Source organism: Chlamydomonas reinhardtii, chromosome 6 (genome assembly GCF_000002595.2).
Source record: "Chlamydomonas reinhardtii strain CC-503 cw92 mt+ chromosome 6, whole genome shotgun sequence".
Taxonomy (NCBI): domain Eukaryota; kingdom Viridiplantae; phylum Chlorophyta; class Chlorophyceae; order Chlamydomonadales; family Chlamydomonadaceae; genus Chlamydomonas; species Chlamydomonas reinhardtii.
The window spans coordinates 8,382,989-8,400,021 of NC_057009.1; the positions used below are offsets into that span (position 1 = coordinate 8,382,989).

Genomic DNA, 17,033 nt, shown 5'->3' on the forward strand with positions numbered 1-17,033 from the left:
AACCGCGAAGCGACGACCATTGCATATACATTTTTAATCGGTTTGGCCCACAGAGTTCTTGACTTACTGGTGACTGAGCTGTTCTTGGCGTGCGGCGGCAAACACAGAAGGACTCAGGTCTAGAGCAGGCGCCGAGCAGTCGAGATGGTGCGTGAGATACTTTCAAAACTATAGAGTCAACAGACAGATCACATGCAGTCAGCGGCTCTCGATCTTGGACTAAATTTCGATTCTCGCTCGTGTCTGCACGTAGGCTGACGACGCGCCAGCAAAGCCGACGGAGGAGGGTGAGTTACGTGCCGGCGAGCGCGGCGAGCATCGCAGCTGCGCCGGAGTGCGTGTCAGCCTGGACAGCCTGGCGGGGGAACCCAGCACTGGGCGACGCCCAGTCGACACGGACTTCGGTCGCCTGCCCAACACAGCTATGTAGGGCCCACCTAACACGCAATCCCGCTTTCCAACTTCAATCCAACCACCTGCAGCCCCCAAGGCCGAGGCTCCTAAGGCCGAGCCGGCCAAGGAGGCCGCCGCTCCGGAGCCAGCAAAGGAGACTCCCAAGAAATCGTGGGCGGACGAGGCGGAGGAGGAGGACGGGCCGCCGCCCGGCTTCGATGACATCGTCAAGGCAGTGGCCGCCACCAAGGTGGACGCGAGCGTGGGAAGATGTGTGTTGGCATTGTGTGTGTATGTGTGTGTATGCGGAGGTGTGCAGATGTGTGAAGGTTGGCACGGTGTGCGTGTATGTGGGGCCCGGGCCCCGGTGGGCCCGAGAAGTGACCGGTGGACACACGTGGAAGCCGACGCGTGCGTGCTGCATAAATGCACACAGCAGGATGGACCGCCGCGAGCTGGCGGCCTGGGGAGGAGCACAAGGGGGCGGGGCGCGGTGTGGGGGCGGCGGGGTATGCTTCTCCATCACAGGGGCCATGAGCATGGGCAGGGGCGTTCAGCGGCAGCAGAGGAGGCGGGCGGCCAGGCGGCAGCGGCAGCTAGACCTGCCTGCATGTACGCGTATCTGGATCTGCGCGGGTTGGCATATGGATCTGACACATACACACACATACACATACACATACATTCAAACTTGTGCTCTCGTTGTGCTCCTTAACCGTAAACACTTGCGCGCCTCGTGCCCTCTTGCACACACGTGCAGGTGGAGGAGGCGGTGGATGAGCCGGACCTGTCCCTGAAGAGCGAGGGGCTGCGGGAGCGGCCAGAGGCGGAGATCACCACCAAAACCGAGGTGCGCAGAGGGAGGGGCCGAGGGAGGGGAAGGGGCAGTGCATTCCAATCCCAACGGAGCCAACCCCCGTAATCAGTCCGGGCGGGGTTGGGGTGGGCGGAGGGGGGCGTAGGGAGCAGGGCGGAGAGGGAGGGGGGCGGGGGGAGGAGGCAGATGGGCGGCCAGAGGGAGGGCGGGCATGGGCAGAAGCAGCGGCAGCTCTCAACAAGGATGCACGAGCACGCTGAGGGCAGAAGAGCTAGTGGGAAACGTGGCTTAGGAGAGTGATGCTGGTGGGTCAATGTGGGGCGGCGCGGCGTGAAGCGGGGCGACAAGGTTGCAAGCAGGGAGCACACGAGGACCGTGTGTGCGGTGCAGTCCGGGAGGAGCGAGGGAGGGCACCCAAGGCGCTGCGGGATGGCGGCTACCGGTGGGGACCCTGCATATTCCCAGTGCCCGAAGGGGCCCGCCGCAGCCCCCTGCCCCGCGCACACGCCACTGCGGCCGTCTTCGCTCACCGGTGTGCTTCCCGCCGTCGCACGCCGCCGCCTCCATCCCCGCTCCAATCCTCCACCTCCGTGCTCACTTTTCACATGCTGCATGTGCCGTCTCCCCTGCCCGTGGCGCGCTCGTCTTGCATTTCCGTGACTGGGTGGGCATGATGATGGGACGTTTTCGCTGGGCTCGGGGGCACGTAACCCCTCCCTCTCCTCCCGCTTGCTGTTGCAGGGTGACTCCATCTACGCCAGCGCACACAAGTTCGAGGAGCTGCCCCTCAGCCCCGAGCTGCTCAAGGTGGGTTGGGGAGGGGTGGGGTGGGGCGGGTGGGTGGGTGGGGGCGTGTGTGGGAGGATGGGTGGGAGGATGGGTGGGAGCGTGGGTGGGCATGGGTGTGTTGGGAAAGTACAAGCGGAAAGGATCGACCCATGTACGGTACGTGTACGTGTGCATGTGGGTGCGGTGTTGGTGCTGCGGCTATGGGTGCTGCCTCGCAAGCCACGCTCGTGCTTCCTCCGCCACCTCCCAAACCCTCCCGCCCCGCCCCCTCTCCAACCCTCCCTCCCCCCCTTGCAGGGCCTGTACGTGGAGATGAAGTTCGAGCGGCCCAGCAAGGTGCAGGCGCTCACGCTGCCCATGATCCTCACGCCGCCGCACAGGGACCTCATCGCGCAGGTGGGGGGGCGGGAGGCAGTGGGGCGGGAGGCAGTGGGGCGGGAGGCAGTGGGGCGGATGGGGTTAGTCTACTCCACGCCCGGGGATGGGAGGGTGGCGGGCGGGGGTGGTGCAAGTAAGTGTGTTTAAGAGCAAGGTTAACAAAGATCAAAGCTAGTGTATGCGATGCAGCAACGTGTCGGCATGCGGATGAGCATTTGTGCGTGTGTGTGCGTGTGTGTGCGTGTGCGTGTGTGTGCGTGTATGTGTGTGTCGGTGTTTGTGTGTGTGTGTGTATGTGTGTGCGGTTGGAGGCGCGAAGCCGGCAGGCGGGGTCGGGCCGCACCACCGGTGCAGGCGGTCGGCCCTACCCCCACCTTGATCCCACCGCACATACACACACGTGTGCTCGCCAACAAGTACACACGGCCGCCCACATCCCGAACCCACCCACACGCCCCACGCGGCCCGCCACCCCCGCACAGGCGCACAACGGCTCCGGCAAGACCACGTGCTTCGTGCTGTCCATGTTGTCCCGGTGAGAGACGGAGGACAGAGGCGGTGGGGCAGGCCTTGGCGCTCCTTGGGTGCTGCATCGACCGCCCACCTACACGCCTGTACCTTTTGTAACTAACCGTCGTCCTGCCCTCACCTGACCACCCCTTGGGAATCACCCACTCCTCTCACCAGCCACCTCTCCCCCCTCTCTCCCCGCCCGCAGTGTGGACCCCTCCAAGCAGCTGACTCAGGCGCTGTGCATCTGCCCCACCCGCGAGCTGGTGGTGCAGAACCTGTCCGTACTGCGCCGCATGGCCAAGTGAGGCGGCGGCGAGGGGAAGGGGGAGAGAGAGGCGCGTGTGTGTGTGTGTGTGTGTGTGTGTGTGTGTGTGTGTGTGTGTGTGTGTTTGGTTGGTTGGTGGCAGAGGTGTGTGGGGCTGGAGGCCAGGGGGGGATCGATCGATCGCGAGTTAGACTGTGTGGCTCAATCATCATCACGGATGTAACCGCCCCCCACACACGACTCAACCCGCGCTCCCCCCCCAACGGTAACGACTTCGTCTGCAGTCTTCAGTGCATCCTGTACCGCTTTTCCAATCATCCCTGCAACCCCCCCAGGTACACTAACATCACCTCCACCTCCACCGCCAGCGAGCTGGAGGTGGGCGGCTCCGGCCTGCGGAGAGACCCCATCAACGAGATGGTGGGTGAAGGTGAAGGGGGGGAGGAGGAAGGAGGCAGGGGGGAGTGGGTAGGCAGGAGGCAGGCAGGAGGCAGGGGGCCGGGGGGCAGGGAGGGCGGTCAGGGGGGCGGGGAGCTGGGGCACAGCACACACGGCGGTGCCGGGCTGAGTGGGCTCTCGGGCCACGGCACACACATGCACATGCACATACACACACAAGCCTACAAACACCCCCGCCAACACGCTGACCCTCACAACCACCCCACCCACTCACACGCAACCCTCGCTCGCTGCCTCCCTCCCTGCCTCTCCCCTCCCCCCGCCACACACGCACACACGCATCCTCTCACTGCCAGGTGGTGGTGGGCACGCACGGCAAGCTGAAGAACTGGGTCCAGAAGCGGCTGCTGGACCTGGACGGCGTGGCCATCCTGGTGTTCGACGAGGCGGACGAGATGCTCAAGGCGGACGGCTTCGCAGACGACTCGGTGGGAGGCTGGGGAGGAGGGGAGGAAGGGCGGGAGGGCGGGAAGGTGTGTGTGGGGGGGGACGGGGAGGGGACGAAAGGTGCGTATGTGTGTGTACGTCTAGCTGTGTGGGAGGGGCGCGGCAGCAGCCATCTTGAGGCAGGATGGGGTGTGGGGTGTAAGGGGCGCTTGGGGAAGTTGTGTGGTCGCTAGTTACTGATTGCACACACAGTCCCCTCTCCCCTTCACACACACACACACACACACACACACACACACACACACACACACACACACACACACACACACACACAATCCCCTCTCCCCTTCACACACACACACACACACACACACACACACCATCACCACCTGCAGGTGCGGCTGATCAAGATGATCCGCAAGAAGAACCCGCGCGTGCAGCTGCTGCTGTTCAGCGCCACCTTCAACGACATCGTGAAGCGCTTCGCGGTCAGCATCGCGCCGCAGGCCAACCAGGTCAGGGGGCGGGGGGGGGCGGGGGGTTGGGGCGGGGGTGGGCGGGGGGGCGAGGGGGCGAGGGGTGGATGGTGGGTTGCAAGGTTAAGGTTAAGGCAATGGGAACAGGGTAAGACGGTGGATGGGGGGCGGGGTTGTGACTTGCGTCAATGTGTAACACACGCACCCTTGTGCTATCTAAATACCGTACGGTAGTAAACACGCACACTCTCTCACACACAGGTGTTTGTGGCCAAGGAGCAGCTGTCTCTAGACGTGATCGCGCAGTACAACGTGCGGTGAGTGCGGAGGGGTGCGGAGGGGTGGTGGCGGCGGTGGTGCGCTGATCACACGCACACGCACACGGCCTGCCATTGTAATCACTTGCTCCACGAACCCACCAGCTCTCCGCACTCGTCCGACACCCGCCCATCGCCTCCTCTGACACCCTGCTACGGAGTCTTTCACTGCACCTGCACCGCAACAGACACGAACACACAACAAAACATCCTGACATACATCCGAACACACACACAACCTCCCACCGACCCTCACCGCCCGCCCTTACATCCCCCTCCGCCCCTCCCTCTACCTCCCCCTGCCCCTCCCCCTCCTCCTCCTCCCCCTCCTCTTTCCCTCCCCCTCCTCCTCCCCCTGCTGCTGCTGCCGCTGCTGCTGCCGCGCAGCTGCCCGGACCGGCAGGGCAAGACGCGGGTGCTCAAGGAGATGATCTTCCCCAACTGCGAGCGGCTGGGGCAGACCATGATCTTCGTGCGCACACGCGACTCGGCCAAGGTGGGGCGGGCGGAAGGGGGGGAGGCGGGCGCAAGGGGAGGGGGCGTATGTGCCCGAGCCCAGTAGGGAGGGGATTTAAGGAAAGGAGGGAGGAAGGGCGGGCGGCAGTGTGGAAGCGAGGGAGGGGGCCGGCGCGTCGCCTGGGTGCGCGAGCGCGAGTGCGTTCAATGGGCAGGGAGCTGCTGCTGTGTGCGCGCTGCCCTTGCCGCGCACTCACTACCCGTCTGCCCGCTCACCTCTCCTGCGGACCTTTACCCTCCCTTCCCACCGCCATGCCCCCTGCCCCCCCTGCCCCCCCTCCCTCCCTCCCTCCCTCCTCCCCCCCTCCCCGACACAGTCCCTCCACGCCGAGATGGAGCGCGACGGCTACAAGTGCACCTCCATCACGGGAGACATGCAGCCCACCGACCGCGACCGCGTGGTGCAGGAGTTCCGGGACGGCACCACCAAGATCCTCATCAGCACAGACGTGCTGTCGCGCGGCTTCGACGTCAGCCAGGTAGGGCGGATGTAAATGCCAGCCCAAACTAAAGCAAACCAGGCTACACTAGCACAGGGGGGTGCGTGTGGTTGGGTGTGAGGAGGTGTGGGGCGGCCATTCATGCGAAGGGTTTGTATGGAACGTGGAAGCAGAGTGCCCGGCCCAGGGCATGTGGTCTTGCCATGCGCTGTTTCAGTTACAGTCGCTCCCTCCAACCCGCCGCCATCCCCCTCCGCGCCCTTCCCAATTAGTTGGTAACTGGGGTCAACACGTTGGGCTGACGCATGAAACCCCACCCCCTCCAAACCCCAGCCCCCACCCCTCACCGCCCACCCCACCACACCCCTCGCAGGTGACGCTGGTGATCAACTACGACGTGCCTGTGGAGCGCGACGGCGTCACGCCAGCCTACGAGACCTACCTGCACCGCATCGGCCGCTCGGGCAGGTTCGGGCGCAAGGGAGCCGCCTTCAACCTCATCTGCACAGGCCAGGTGGGGCGGGGCGGAGGGGGGCAGAGGGGAAAGGGCGGTTGGTGCGCTTCGGTGAGTGAGAGAGGTGAAGGAAGGCCGGCGGGGCGGTGTGCGTGCGCGGTCCTCAGGCAATCGGAGGGGGGGGGGTTGGAACGGGCACAGCACGCGCACGCGCGTGTATGGTGCTGATTCCATCCTGAGTCCGTGGCGGCGCATGGGTGGCACGTGGCGCATGTTTGCATATGTGGCACGTGGCAGCCACGTGTGGTTTGCGGGCTGGCGTTGCGGTGATGACGATCCGTCGAAGCCGCCTGAGGGGTCTGGCAGTCCAGACCTGGGGAGGCACCGGCGGGGGACAAAAGAGGGGGGCGGGGAGGGGGGAGGGGGCCGCCAGCGGCGGTGGGGCATACACACACGCCCCGGAGGCTTGTGGCTGGCGGCTTGCCGGCGGCTGCGGCAGCTGGGGTGTGTGGCCCCGGAGCCAGCGGCACCCTGCCCTCCCCTGCCCCCTGATTCCCCCTTGCCGGCTGCCCCCCTTCCCGGTGAGGGCGCCAAACGAATGGTTTGTGCGTGTCTGAGCAACGCTTTGCAACGCAAACACAGCACAGCCCTGCACACAAATGGTGTGCGCACGTCCGATCGCGTGCTGTTCGCCCGGCCTCACGCACGCGTTCGCCCCTTGTGGTTGCGTGAGGCTCCATCTCCCCAACATCCATCCCCTGCTCACCGCTGTGTCAACGCCAAACCACCACTTCCTTCATTGCTGCTATCACACCCGCGACACAGGACAACGACGTGATGACGCGGATCAGCACCTATTTCAAGAAGACAATTGAAGAGATCAAGTGGGATGACGAGGACGAGTTCATCAAGGTGCTGGACAAGACGCTGTGAGGAGATCAAGACACGAGATGCAGAGGAGCAAAGAGTTTAGGAGGAGCAGGAGGAGGAGGAATTGACGTGGTCGTGAAGGAGGAGGAGCAGCAGCAGGAGGAGGAGGAGGAGGAGGAGGAGGAGAAGGAGGGCGAGTGGCCGCAGCCTTGGTGAAGGCTGGGGAAGATGAGTCAGTGGCGGTCTGATGCATGCAGTACTGTATGTGCTGGGGGGGAGCAGGGCCGCGACCACCGCAACGACGACGGATGTTGATGCGTTGGTAGCATTGTGCATGTGGGCGTGATGACCTGGCATTGGGCGACTGCGGTGGTGATGAGACTACCGGACTCGGTTAGTTTCCAAGGAGGAGCGCGCTTACGGACTGGGTATGAGGTTGTGACGAGTTACTGGGGCCGAGGCACGCAGCCTCGGGCCAGGATGGAGGGGTGCAGGGCGCTCGGGGTGCGGGGCTAGGGCGCTTGGTGATGCCGTGTGTGTGGTGCCCACGTGTTGGAGCAAACGGATTGGCATGTGAAGGAGCGGGCGTGGTGGAGCGGAGCGGTGCAGAATGCTGTGGGCGCAAGGGCCACGGGTGCACAGCCGCGGGGGTGGCCACTGGCCAGCAGGGCTGCGGTCCCGCAGTGAGTCTTGTCGGGTTGCTGAACTAGTAAGGAACTTGTCAGGGGTGCGGCGCCTGCTGTAACGAAGCTCAAGGCATGTTGCACGGTGCGAATCATCAATCGGCAAGTAAGCAGGGGCCTCAAACGCAAACGTTCAGGTGCTGGCCGGGTTAGGGCCACCCAGTTGCCACTCCCCACCCCGGCTGAGTCCAAACTGCCTGACGTGGCTGACACCACTGGAACACTTTACCCCCAACTGCTTTCGATGTAGCGCTCCAAGGCCCTCTGCGTGCAGCGCACCTGCAGCGGGCCAGCGACGTGGCACTGTGCTGCGGCCCTGCGGCGTTGTGTTGGTGTGACCCGAGCAACCCCAGGGGACCTGATGACGTGCGGCACCACCACCACCACAACAGCCGCCACAGCACAACGCCCTGCAGCTGGAAAGCGTGGGCCGCGAGCACGCCTAGCTAGCTAGCTTCAGGGGAATGCGAGTAGACCTACCCGCTACCTACCTAGCTAGCTTCAGGAGAATGCGGCTAGGCCTAGCTACACGGGAGTGTGCCCCTGCCTGCGTGGCACAGCGCCGCACGCACGTGCTTTCGCCCCGCTGGCTGTTGTCAGCAAGTACATATGCTGCACGTGCGCATGTGGGACGGATGTATGAGCAACACCATCGCTGTTACAAAAAGTGCGATGGGAGAAGAGGAGCTACGTAGCGGTAGTCGGGCACGGGATTGATTCGTCCGGTGCTCCGGAGGCGCTCCGGAGGCTTCTCTCGCCGCGGTCCGTACCCTCACGCTGCGGTGCAACCCCGTCCGTGAAGCCCGCCGCTCCCGGGTCCCAACCCAAGTGCTCCCCCATCACACATGACTCACGCACTACAGCTTTACCGTCCACAGATAGCCAATTTCACAACGTGCGCCCATGCGCACACCGCCGTCTCCAATGTAACACTACCTCACCATTTCTTCCAGTATCCCATAACGTATCTAACACGCTAGCTGGGTCGGTCTTATCACCTCAGCTGTATGTATTCACTGGGCAACACATGGCTTCACGCGCCGTAGCCGCCATAGGCGCCGCCGTACGGACCCCCGTAGCCAGGCGGCGGCGGCGCGTAGGATCCATAACCGCCGTACGGGCCGCCGTATGGCGGTGGCGGCTGGACGCCGTATGCCCCGTAGGGCGGCGGGGCGCTGGTGGGCTGCGTGGCGGCGGGCGGCGGGCCTGCAAGCATCGAGCGAGTAGTGCTGTGAATGTACGTACTATGTACCCATGCCCGCCAGGGAGTAAAGTCAGTAAACCCCTCAAACCCATCAGGGGTGTGGCTCGGCGCCGTGATGCGTTGCAAGTTATAATGTGCACGACAAACAGGCATATGTGCATGCAGCCATGGCGGCCCAGCGCTTACCGGGCACTGGCGCGTGGATGACCTCGGCTGCAAATGAGGCAAGAGCGGCGGGTGCGCGACGGGTCAGTCGCAGTCGCATAGGCAGTACCGTGTGCAATCAATGCAGCAGAGTTTTCCCCTATGCCCCTTCACCCTACCAGCCCACCAGCCCAGGAGCCCACCAGCCAACGCAGCTGTGCACCCCAATCCAACACGCCGCCCCACCACCACCACTCCGGCTCACCGCTGCCGCCACACGCGATCACCACGTCTGTGCGGTGGTCGCAGGTCTTGATGATGCTGCCGCGCCAATCGGGCCGGCAGTCGCGTAGGAAGGACGGCGGCTGCTCGCGCTCCTCCGACCAGGGCCGGGCCCACCACACGCGGTTGGCGAAACACGCAATTCCGTCCATGTGGATGGGCACCGAGTCAGCGTTCTCCAGCGGCGCTGCGGCGCTGGTGGGGAGCAGCCTGGCCTCTGTCCAGCCCAATCCCAGGTCGCGGCACACGCCCTGGGGATGCGTACGTGTGTGTGGCCGTGCGGGCGTGGTTTTCAAAGCGATAGCAACTGCAACGTAAGTTGTAACGATGGGAAAAGGCCCTGTAACGCGGGTACTTATTCCCGTTCCTGACAACTTTCTCGTCGTTACATAGGTGATGAGGGTGTGGGAAGGGCAACGGCAGCTGAGCCGTCTGACCCAGGCACCTCCTGCTGGTATCAAGAGCACCCTTAACTTCGTGGGAAAACGAATGCCATTGTGCAGGCGGGCGCGTGGCGCGGTAGCTGTGTGTGGGCGCCCCAGCTCCAGCGGGAACAAGCAAGCAGCCACCAGACGCAAACGCACAGCCTGCATCCACACACGCTGACACGCACCTGTGCCTGCTTGATCGTGAACTCAGGGGCGCACACGGTGCCCCAGCCCAGGTAGTCGCTGCTCTCGCGATGCATCACAATCTCCAGGCGGCCCCATGTGCCGTCGCCGCCCGCCAGCCGCACAGACGTCATGTACGGCGTCTCGATCCAGGGCGAGTCTGCATGGGGCCGTACACGCGTTGTGCCGTACATTATTTGCCGTACGTACGTGGTGCCGTACATGGCGCAATGGCGGGATTGCGCGATGGGGCCTTGGAGCAGCTGGAAACCAACGGGGCATACCTGCAGCTGGTGAAGCGGCAGCAGCCGTGCCGCCGCCCCAGCACGGACTACCTTAGGCCGCGCACGCACGCACCGACACACACACATGCAACACCCGCAGCTGGACTCGGCGCACGACGCCGCCGCCGCCGCCAGCTCCGCCTTCCGCAACGCCGCCGGCAAGCGCTTCTCCATGTATGGCCGTTGACGCCGTGGCGGCGGCCGTGCAACGCGACGCATGCAGAGCGCCCTTGGCAACCCGTCCACCGCCTCCCTCACCGCCACCCGCCACCACCACCGGACGCCCCGCACAGCATTCTTCCTGGTTTTGTTCTTTAAGCGTTCTCAGGTGCTCTGATGGTTCAGCCCTCCACCACCACCACCGCCACTCCCCTCCCCGCCCCCTTCCCTTCCCCTGCTCCACAGCGACGCCTCCCTCAGCGCTAGCGTGCACGCACTCACCGATGCAGGAGATGAGTCGGCGGGCGCCCCAGGCCCGGAAGTAGCAGGAGTCGCCGTCCTGGAGAGGTTCGGGCGGGTAGGCCGCGAGCGTGACCTCACACAGACTGATGTTCTCCACACGCGGGTACTGCAGCTCCGTCTGAGTCAGCACATGGCCGCCGTCGTACGCAATGGCGGGCGGCGGGACCATGGAGCAATCAATGGCCTCCAGGACCACGGGTCGGGACAGTCGCTCGTCTTGCGGCGGCAGCAGCGGCCAGGGCTTGTCGTTCTGCAGGAAGTTGTAGTAGCCGTACGGCCTGTGGCGCCGTGTGTGTGTGTGTGTGTGTGTGTGTGTGTGTGTGTGTGTGTGTGTGTGTGTGTGTGTGTGTGTGTTTCGGGCGGGTGGGTGCGTGGGAGGGAGGCAAGTGAAAGAAGGGGCGGCTGAGGGGTGGATACATGTGGCTAGCAAGCACAGGCAAAGGGAAGGGGCAAGTATGATTGCGTGTATGAGAGTGCACAGGAAAAGGAAGTGCACACGTCTGCGTGTACGTGCGTCCGTACATGTGCATGCATATGCTACCACCTGCACCACAACCGTCCCAGGTCCAACGGCGGCGTGCAGCGCATCACACCAGGCTGTATCCACTCCGCGTCACCGATCACACCCTACACACATACACGCGCGCGTATACACACGCACCTGGCTCCGCCGGTGATTTGGTTGCACACGGCATTGGCGGCGGTGCGGTCGATGTACAGGTCATCGCCACCAGGGAAGGTGTTGCGCGGGCAAAAGTGGCCCCACACCAGCTCTCCGGGCTGCCCGCCCGGCACCGGCACTCCAAACATAATATAGTACTGCACACATGCGTGTACGGTCAGTAGAACGAGTCGTGAGACAGGCGGCGAAGAACGGCGCAAATCGATCCATAGCGGGGAAAAGGGGAAGCACTTCGGCGGTGGCAGGCCTCACCAGGTTGTCAGCGATGGTGGTCACGTTAAACTGCACCGCGTTACGGATGACGGCCGGCGGGTACGGCGGAGAAGGCGGCGGTGAGGGCAGCGGCGGCGGGCGGCTGTAGGATGGGTAGCTGTCTGCATGGCGCCGCACAATTGGGCCAAACACGGAAGGAGTTGTCAGTCGCTGCGCTGCCAGCAGTTTCGCCACCAACCACTCTGCACCCGAGACGGTGCACACACACACTGCTGCGCATACAGCCTCGCACGCCTTACTCTTAGCCCCAGGCGAGCGCGCGGACACATACAAACACACACACACACACACACACACACATCACTCACCTGTGCACCTTACGAACACGTCCACCTGGTGGCGCTGCGTGTCGCACGCCGCCATCGCGTACGGTAGGCCCGTATACCAGCCGGTCTGGTCGTCGTACGGCAACGGTTGCTTGGGTAGGCCAGCCCGTACTGCGGCGCGGTTGGCGGATTGGAATGCGGCAACATCGTCGCGGCTCATTGTGGCGCCGCAAGCCAGGCCGTCGGGTCGGTCGGTGCAGCCGCGCAGTAGCACCCAGTGCACGGGCTGGGAGTCCAGCCTGGGCTGCTTGGGGCGCACGCCGTAAACAAGGGTTGCGGCCTTGTACGGCAGGCCGTTACTGCGGCACGCGTACTGCAGGGCGGGGAGGGATGAGGTAGGGTTGGGCGGGGCTCCAGGCCTGAGCCCAGCGAAGGGGGTGGGCGTGAAGAGCCAGATGCGTGACCCGGCATCGCACACACACACACACACACACACACACACACACACACACACACACACACACACACACACACACACACACACACACACACACACACACACACACACACACACACACACACACATACACACACACACACACACACACAACCAACATCCGGCAACCGTCGCTTTGCTGCATCGCGTACACTGTCCTTGCGCTATGTTTTCCTTGTGCTCTTTAACACACACACACACACACACACACACACACACACACACATAGACACAAACACAGATATCACACGTACGCTCATCCTGTTTCAAGGCACGCGTGTGCGAACCTTGGCTACTTCGTCTGACACGAACGCGGATTGGCAGACGCTGCCCCACACCGGCTCGCCCTCCCGGGTGCCGTTGGGCCCGACACGCGGCAGCAAGACCTCCAGTCGGCCCTGTGTGACCCGACTGCCGTTGCGGTACGTGGTCAGGCCGGAACGCAGGTGCACGATCCTGTTCGGCGCAGTGGCCGCAGCGCAGCAACACAGCACGCGGCATGAGACTCAGCAGCTGGGGTGCAGCAGCGCGGCGTGACAACTGACAACTGACAACTGACAGAGGGATGGCGGCCAGCGAGGCAGCAGGTGGCAACTGGGGTTGGCACGGGAGCAGTGGCAGTGGCAGGACGCGCCAAGTGATGGGGGGGGGGAGGGGACACATACAGGCAAACATGCTGGGGCACCCGCAGGATTCCCACCCACCGCATCGTGTAGTTGACTGCGGGGATGGACATGTCGGTTGCTGGGCGCACCCCCGGGGGAGGAGCGGGTGGCGGTGAGGGAGGCAGCGGCGGGCGGCGCCGCGGCGTATCTGCACGAACAGGCCAGCCATAGAGCGTCGGCAAATCGGCAACAGGCACAGGTCCAAGTGATGGGTTCGAATGCCCGGCAGGGCTCAAGTGCAAGCAACACGTGCGAGCGGGTGACGCACACGTGCTACAGCCGTAACGCACCCGTGCACACGACTCCCGTTGGCACATAATTCCGCAGCTTGACGTCGGGCTCGTTGGTGAGCACGGCGCTCTGGCAGTTGTCGCTCATGTTGCGCAGGAGCTCAATCTGGTGAATGGTGGGTTGGGAGGTGTGGGTAACGGCACAATGTCAGGGGATAGAGGAGTCGCATGGCCGCAGGATGCGGTTTCCCTTGCAAGGGCCTTCCTGGCTGCTGGGTAAGGGCATCCGGCGGCCCAACCACGCAAAGTCCAATAGATTGCATTGGTTACAAGAGTCCGGGCACTGGCTCAGCAGCACGCAGGAGTCCAGACGCCCGTAGCCACACAAGAAGACCCACACACACACACACACACACACACACACGCGCGCGCGCTCACGTCATCGCAGTCGAGCACCGACAGGGCTGTGGCGGCGTTGCCGCAGGAGTAGCCTGGGTTGGTGCTGAGCGCCCAGCCGCGGAGGCGGGCAGTGGCCACGCTGGGGAAGGCGTCGGGGTGCAGCAGCCACGCGCCCAGGTACGGTTGGCCGAGCTGGGTGGGGGAAACACACACATGGGGTGTCAGCCTGTGATGCAATGCTCCCCGTCCCCCCACGGCAGGGGTGGCGGAGTTTGCTTGCGGCATGGCGGTGACCCAAAACGTAAAAGTGTCGCTGCTAGCGGCAAGGGGAATGAGTCATGTTTGCTGCGGCATGTATGTGTAGTGTTTATAGGACATGCCGTACTCAGTCCAGATTGGACGGGCGGCCCACGCACCTGGCGGCAGATGAGCTTTGCGACGTCACTGTCTTGGTTGTACATGAAGTCCTGGGTGTAGTACCTGTTGCGTTGCATGTACAGCAACCTTGAATGTGCCACACACTGCTGCTCTAAAGGAATCTGGGTTCTACCAACCAACAACGAATGCTGGCATAACCTCTGTGTGAGAATCCGCGGGTCTTGGGCAGCAGGATCGCGTGAAGGATATGTATCGACGCGGGTGTGTGAAGGCGAGCCTTGGGCATACCATATCTATCGTACGACCGCTCAATAAGCTCACGTGCACGCACGGTGCAGACTGCCCGACCCCCAACGCGCACCCAGTGGCCCATGCTGCATGCGAATGCAAGCCAACGGTGCTTACGTTTCCGAAAAGAGTTTCGCAGGAAAGCATAGCGCGCCCCAGTCCTGCTCTTTCTCGTTCCAGATCTGCGCACACGAGCACACGCGAAACAGTCTGCATAAGGATTGTTCGGCAGGACACAAGCGGCAAGGCTCGTGACGTGGATTAAGAGTCATAGTAGTCCGAAGTAAGAGCGCCACGTAATCAGTCCCAGGGCTGTGACGTGCCGTGCATGCCGTGCCCGCAGGCGGGCACCGAAGTAAAACGCACCTCCACCACTCCCGAGCTGTTGTCTGTGCCGCCCACCAGGCGCATGGGCAGCGGCCCGTAGGTTGGGTAGGGCGGCTGAGGCGGCGGCGAGGGCGGCCGAGGAGGAGGCGAGGGACTGCGAGGAGGGCTAGGCGGCCGAGGCGGAACACGCGTTCCGGGCGGCGGCGGCGACGCAACTGCAGAGGCACAGGCACAGGGCCATGACAGGGGGCGCGAGATGCAAGATCTCAAAGGGGCTGACATAAGAAGGGGAATGCACTCTTCACACAGGCAATTGCTGCGGACAACGGAGGGCCCATGCATGGAGTTGCTGGCAGTCGCGGCTGTCACATCTGGCCCATATGTACCGTACGGCATGATGCTTCGTGCTGCGAAGTCAAACGTAGGTAGCGGTTATCAATGCATTCCGAAGTGACCAAGGCAATGAGGACACACAAAGGCAGGCTGACACGCCTGCGGCACTGATGCGTCTTACACTGCCGCAGGTCGGTGGGAACACCCAGCAGAGGTGCCGCGGTGGGAATGCCACCCCGCCACGAATGAAGCCCCCCTCCCGGCCTCCCCCACCCCTTGCACACACCTGGCGGCGGGGGGATGTAGGGTGGATTGTCGCTCTCGATGGGCGGTGGCGAGTTATAGTCTGGTGCACACGCGCCGACGACAGGCAGGATGGTTAGCAGAACGTCCTTCACCCGTTTGATTGTTCGTGTTTTGGCACACCGGGTGGCGCATATATGAGCGTATTACCGTGCACGTGTGTTCAGGTGAATACCGTATATGCGTGTGTGTGTGTGTGCGTGTGTGTGTGCGTGTGTGTAATTACGGTTTCCATGCTGCCTCCTCAAGCCTCGTAATCAAGGATTTGGCACAACCTGCGACAGCGAGGCACACCAGGATCACGCTGCCGCCACCACGCGCACCTCCTGCCCAGAGCGCACACCTGCTCTGGATTCCACCGGAAGTAAAACACCAACCCTGGACTACACCAATGACACAGCAGGGTACTCCTGGCCAGCAGAGCATATCGCAGGGCTCAGAGTATGATCCACCTCTAGCGAGCTCTACCGTAGGCTCAACCGTAGGCACACAACAAGACACCTGCAGACGGTGGGGCTCAGTCCTGCAACCCTCGCAGCTGCACACGACCACGACCGCAACCCAGCCCCCACACGAAGCTAGGGCAGACTTCGCTTATGGGCAGCCACAAACGCGTCTTGGGCAGCACTAGGCTGACTCCAGGCCAAGAGGCCCGAGGTGCTACAGCACCAAACTCACCCCTTAAGCCCCACAGCCCCTGCACATTCACGCACCCAATCCTGACCTGCTACCCTGCCTTGAAGCCCCCATCCCTTGCCCGCTGGGCCCCACTAAAACACCAACTGCGTGACGGCTTTAACGTCAAAGCGCTCTTGGCGCTTCTGGTACGATATGTGTGTGCGCGCGCGCAGACCCGTAGAGGGCACGGACCCTACGTGCTCCTGCGTGCTCCCCAGCCTCGCTCTCAGTTCTCCATCACACAGTCACGGGCTAGCAGGCAGACGACCCGAGAGGCGGCCCAGCTGGTGTCCTCTAAACTCACCACCGAAATGGAAGTCGGGGGGCGGGAAGTCGATGGGGGTCAGGTCATCGTTGGCGGCGATCAAAGCTGGCCGGTGCGGCGGCCTTGATTTGCTTGGTGGTTCTGGCTCAACGTGTGTTGACGGCGGCTCGTTGTCAGCCTGAATGTGGCGAATGGGTAATGGCCCGCCGGACAGAGCGCGGGCAATTTAAACCTTGATGGCGCTGGACAAGGAAGACCTATATGTCAGGCTCTTGGTGCAAATGCGGACACTTACGATGGCGAGCGGCGCTAACGCCGCGAGCGCGGCGACGACAGCAATGCTGATGCACACAGTGTGTGAGGCAGAGCCTCGCCATGGCCGCGCGCCTCCCATGGTTGATGGCATAAGCAGCCGTGTCAAAATCCAAGATATCAGATCGGACTCAAACTGCGCGTGCGGTCGTTTTAGTGCAACCTGGAGGGGGCCAAGTGACAATCTTGCAGTTCAAAGCGACCTGTCCGTCTGTGGGCAGTGCGCTATAAAGAAACTAAAAACTGTGAACACTTTATATCGTGGCCTCTGGCATCGGGCAGTTTTGACGGTACATTGTTGCAAGTCCTCACAGACGCCGTTTCCGACTCTTTATAGATATATAGTGATGACCTAAATTAAACCGTCCATGCAGGGGCTGGCACATGTTACCTC

General features: G+C 63.1%; 2 protein-coding genes across 2 annotated transcripts; one reads left to right on the forward strand and one right to left on the reverse strand.

Moving 5' to 3' along the window:
• The first annotated feature begins 37 nt into the window (after positions 1-37).
• On the forward strand, positions 38-7,831 carry CHLRE_06g306850v5 (uncharacterized protein). Its single transcript, XM_001691323.2, has 16 exons — positions 38-147; positions 254-287; positions 483-643; positions 1,154-1,243; positions 1,952-2,017; positions 2,297-2,395; positions 2,860-2,912; positions 3,096-3,191; positions 3,491-3,575; positions 3,911-4,042; positions 4,397-4,516; positions 4,739-4,794; positions 5,182-5,290; positions 5,628-5,789; positions 6,124-6,264; positions 7,030-7,831. The coding sequence occupies exons 1-16, from the start codon at positions 145-147 to the stop codon at positions 7,135-7,137; spliced, it is 1,515 nt and encodes a 504-aa protein (XP_001691375.2). The 5' UTR covers positions 38-144; the 3' UTR covers positions 7,138-7,831.
• A 572-nt stretch (positions 7,832-8,403) lies between these two features.
• On the reverse strand, positions 8,404-16,967 carry CHLRE_06g306900v5 (uncharacterized protein). The gene is made up of 18 exons (XM_043063724.1): positions 16,623-16,967; positions 16,367-16,505; positions 15,368-15,427; positions 14,788-14,963; positions 14,539-14,603; positions 14,172-14,235; positions 13,795-13,947; positions 13,417-13,522; positions 13,166-13,274; positions 12,749-12,917; positions 12,008-12,338; positions 11,679-11,800; positions 11,406-11,563; positions 10,724-11,022; positions 10,001-10,158; positions 9,371-9,638; positions 9,148-9,174; positions 8,404-8,963 (listed from the first exon to the last, which is right to left on the reverse strand). The coding sequence occupies exons 1-18, from the start codon at positions 16,719-16,721 to the stop codon at positions 8,791-8,793; spliced, it is 2,676 nt and encodes an 891-aa protein (XP_042924430.1). The 5' UTR covers positions 16,722-16,967; the 3' UTR covers positions 8,404-8,790.
• Positions 16,968-17,033: the final 66 nt, after the last annotated feature.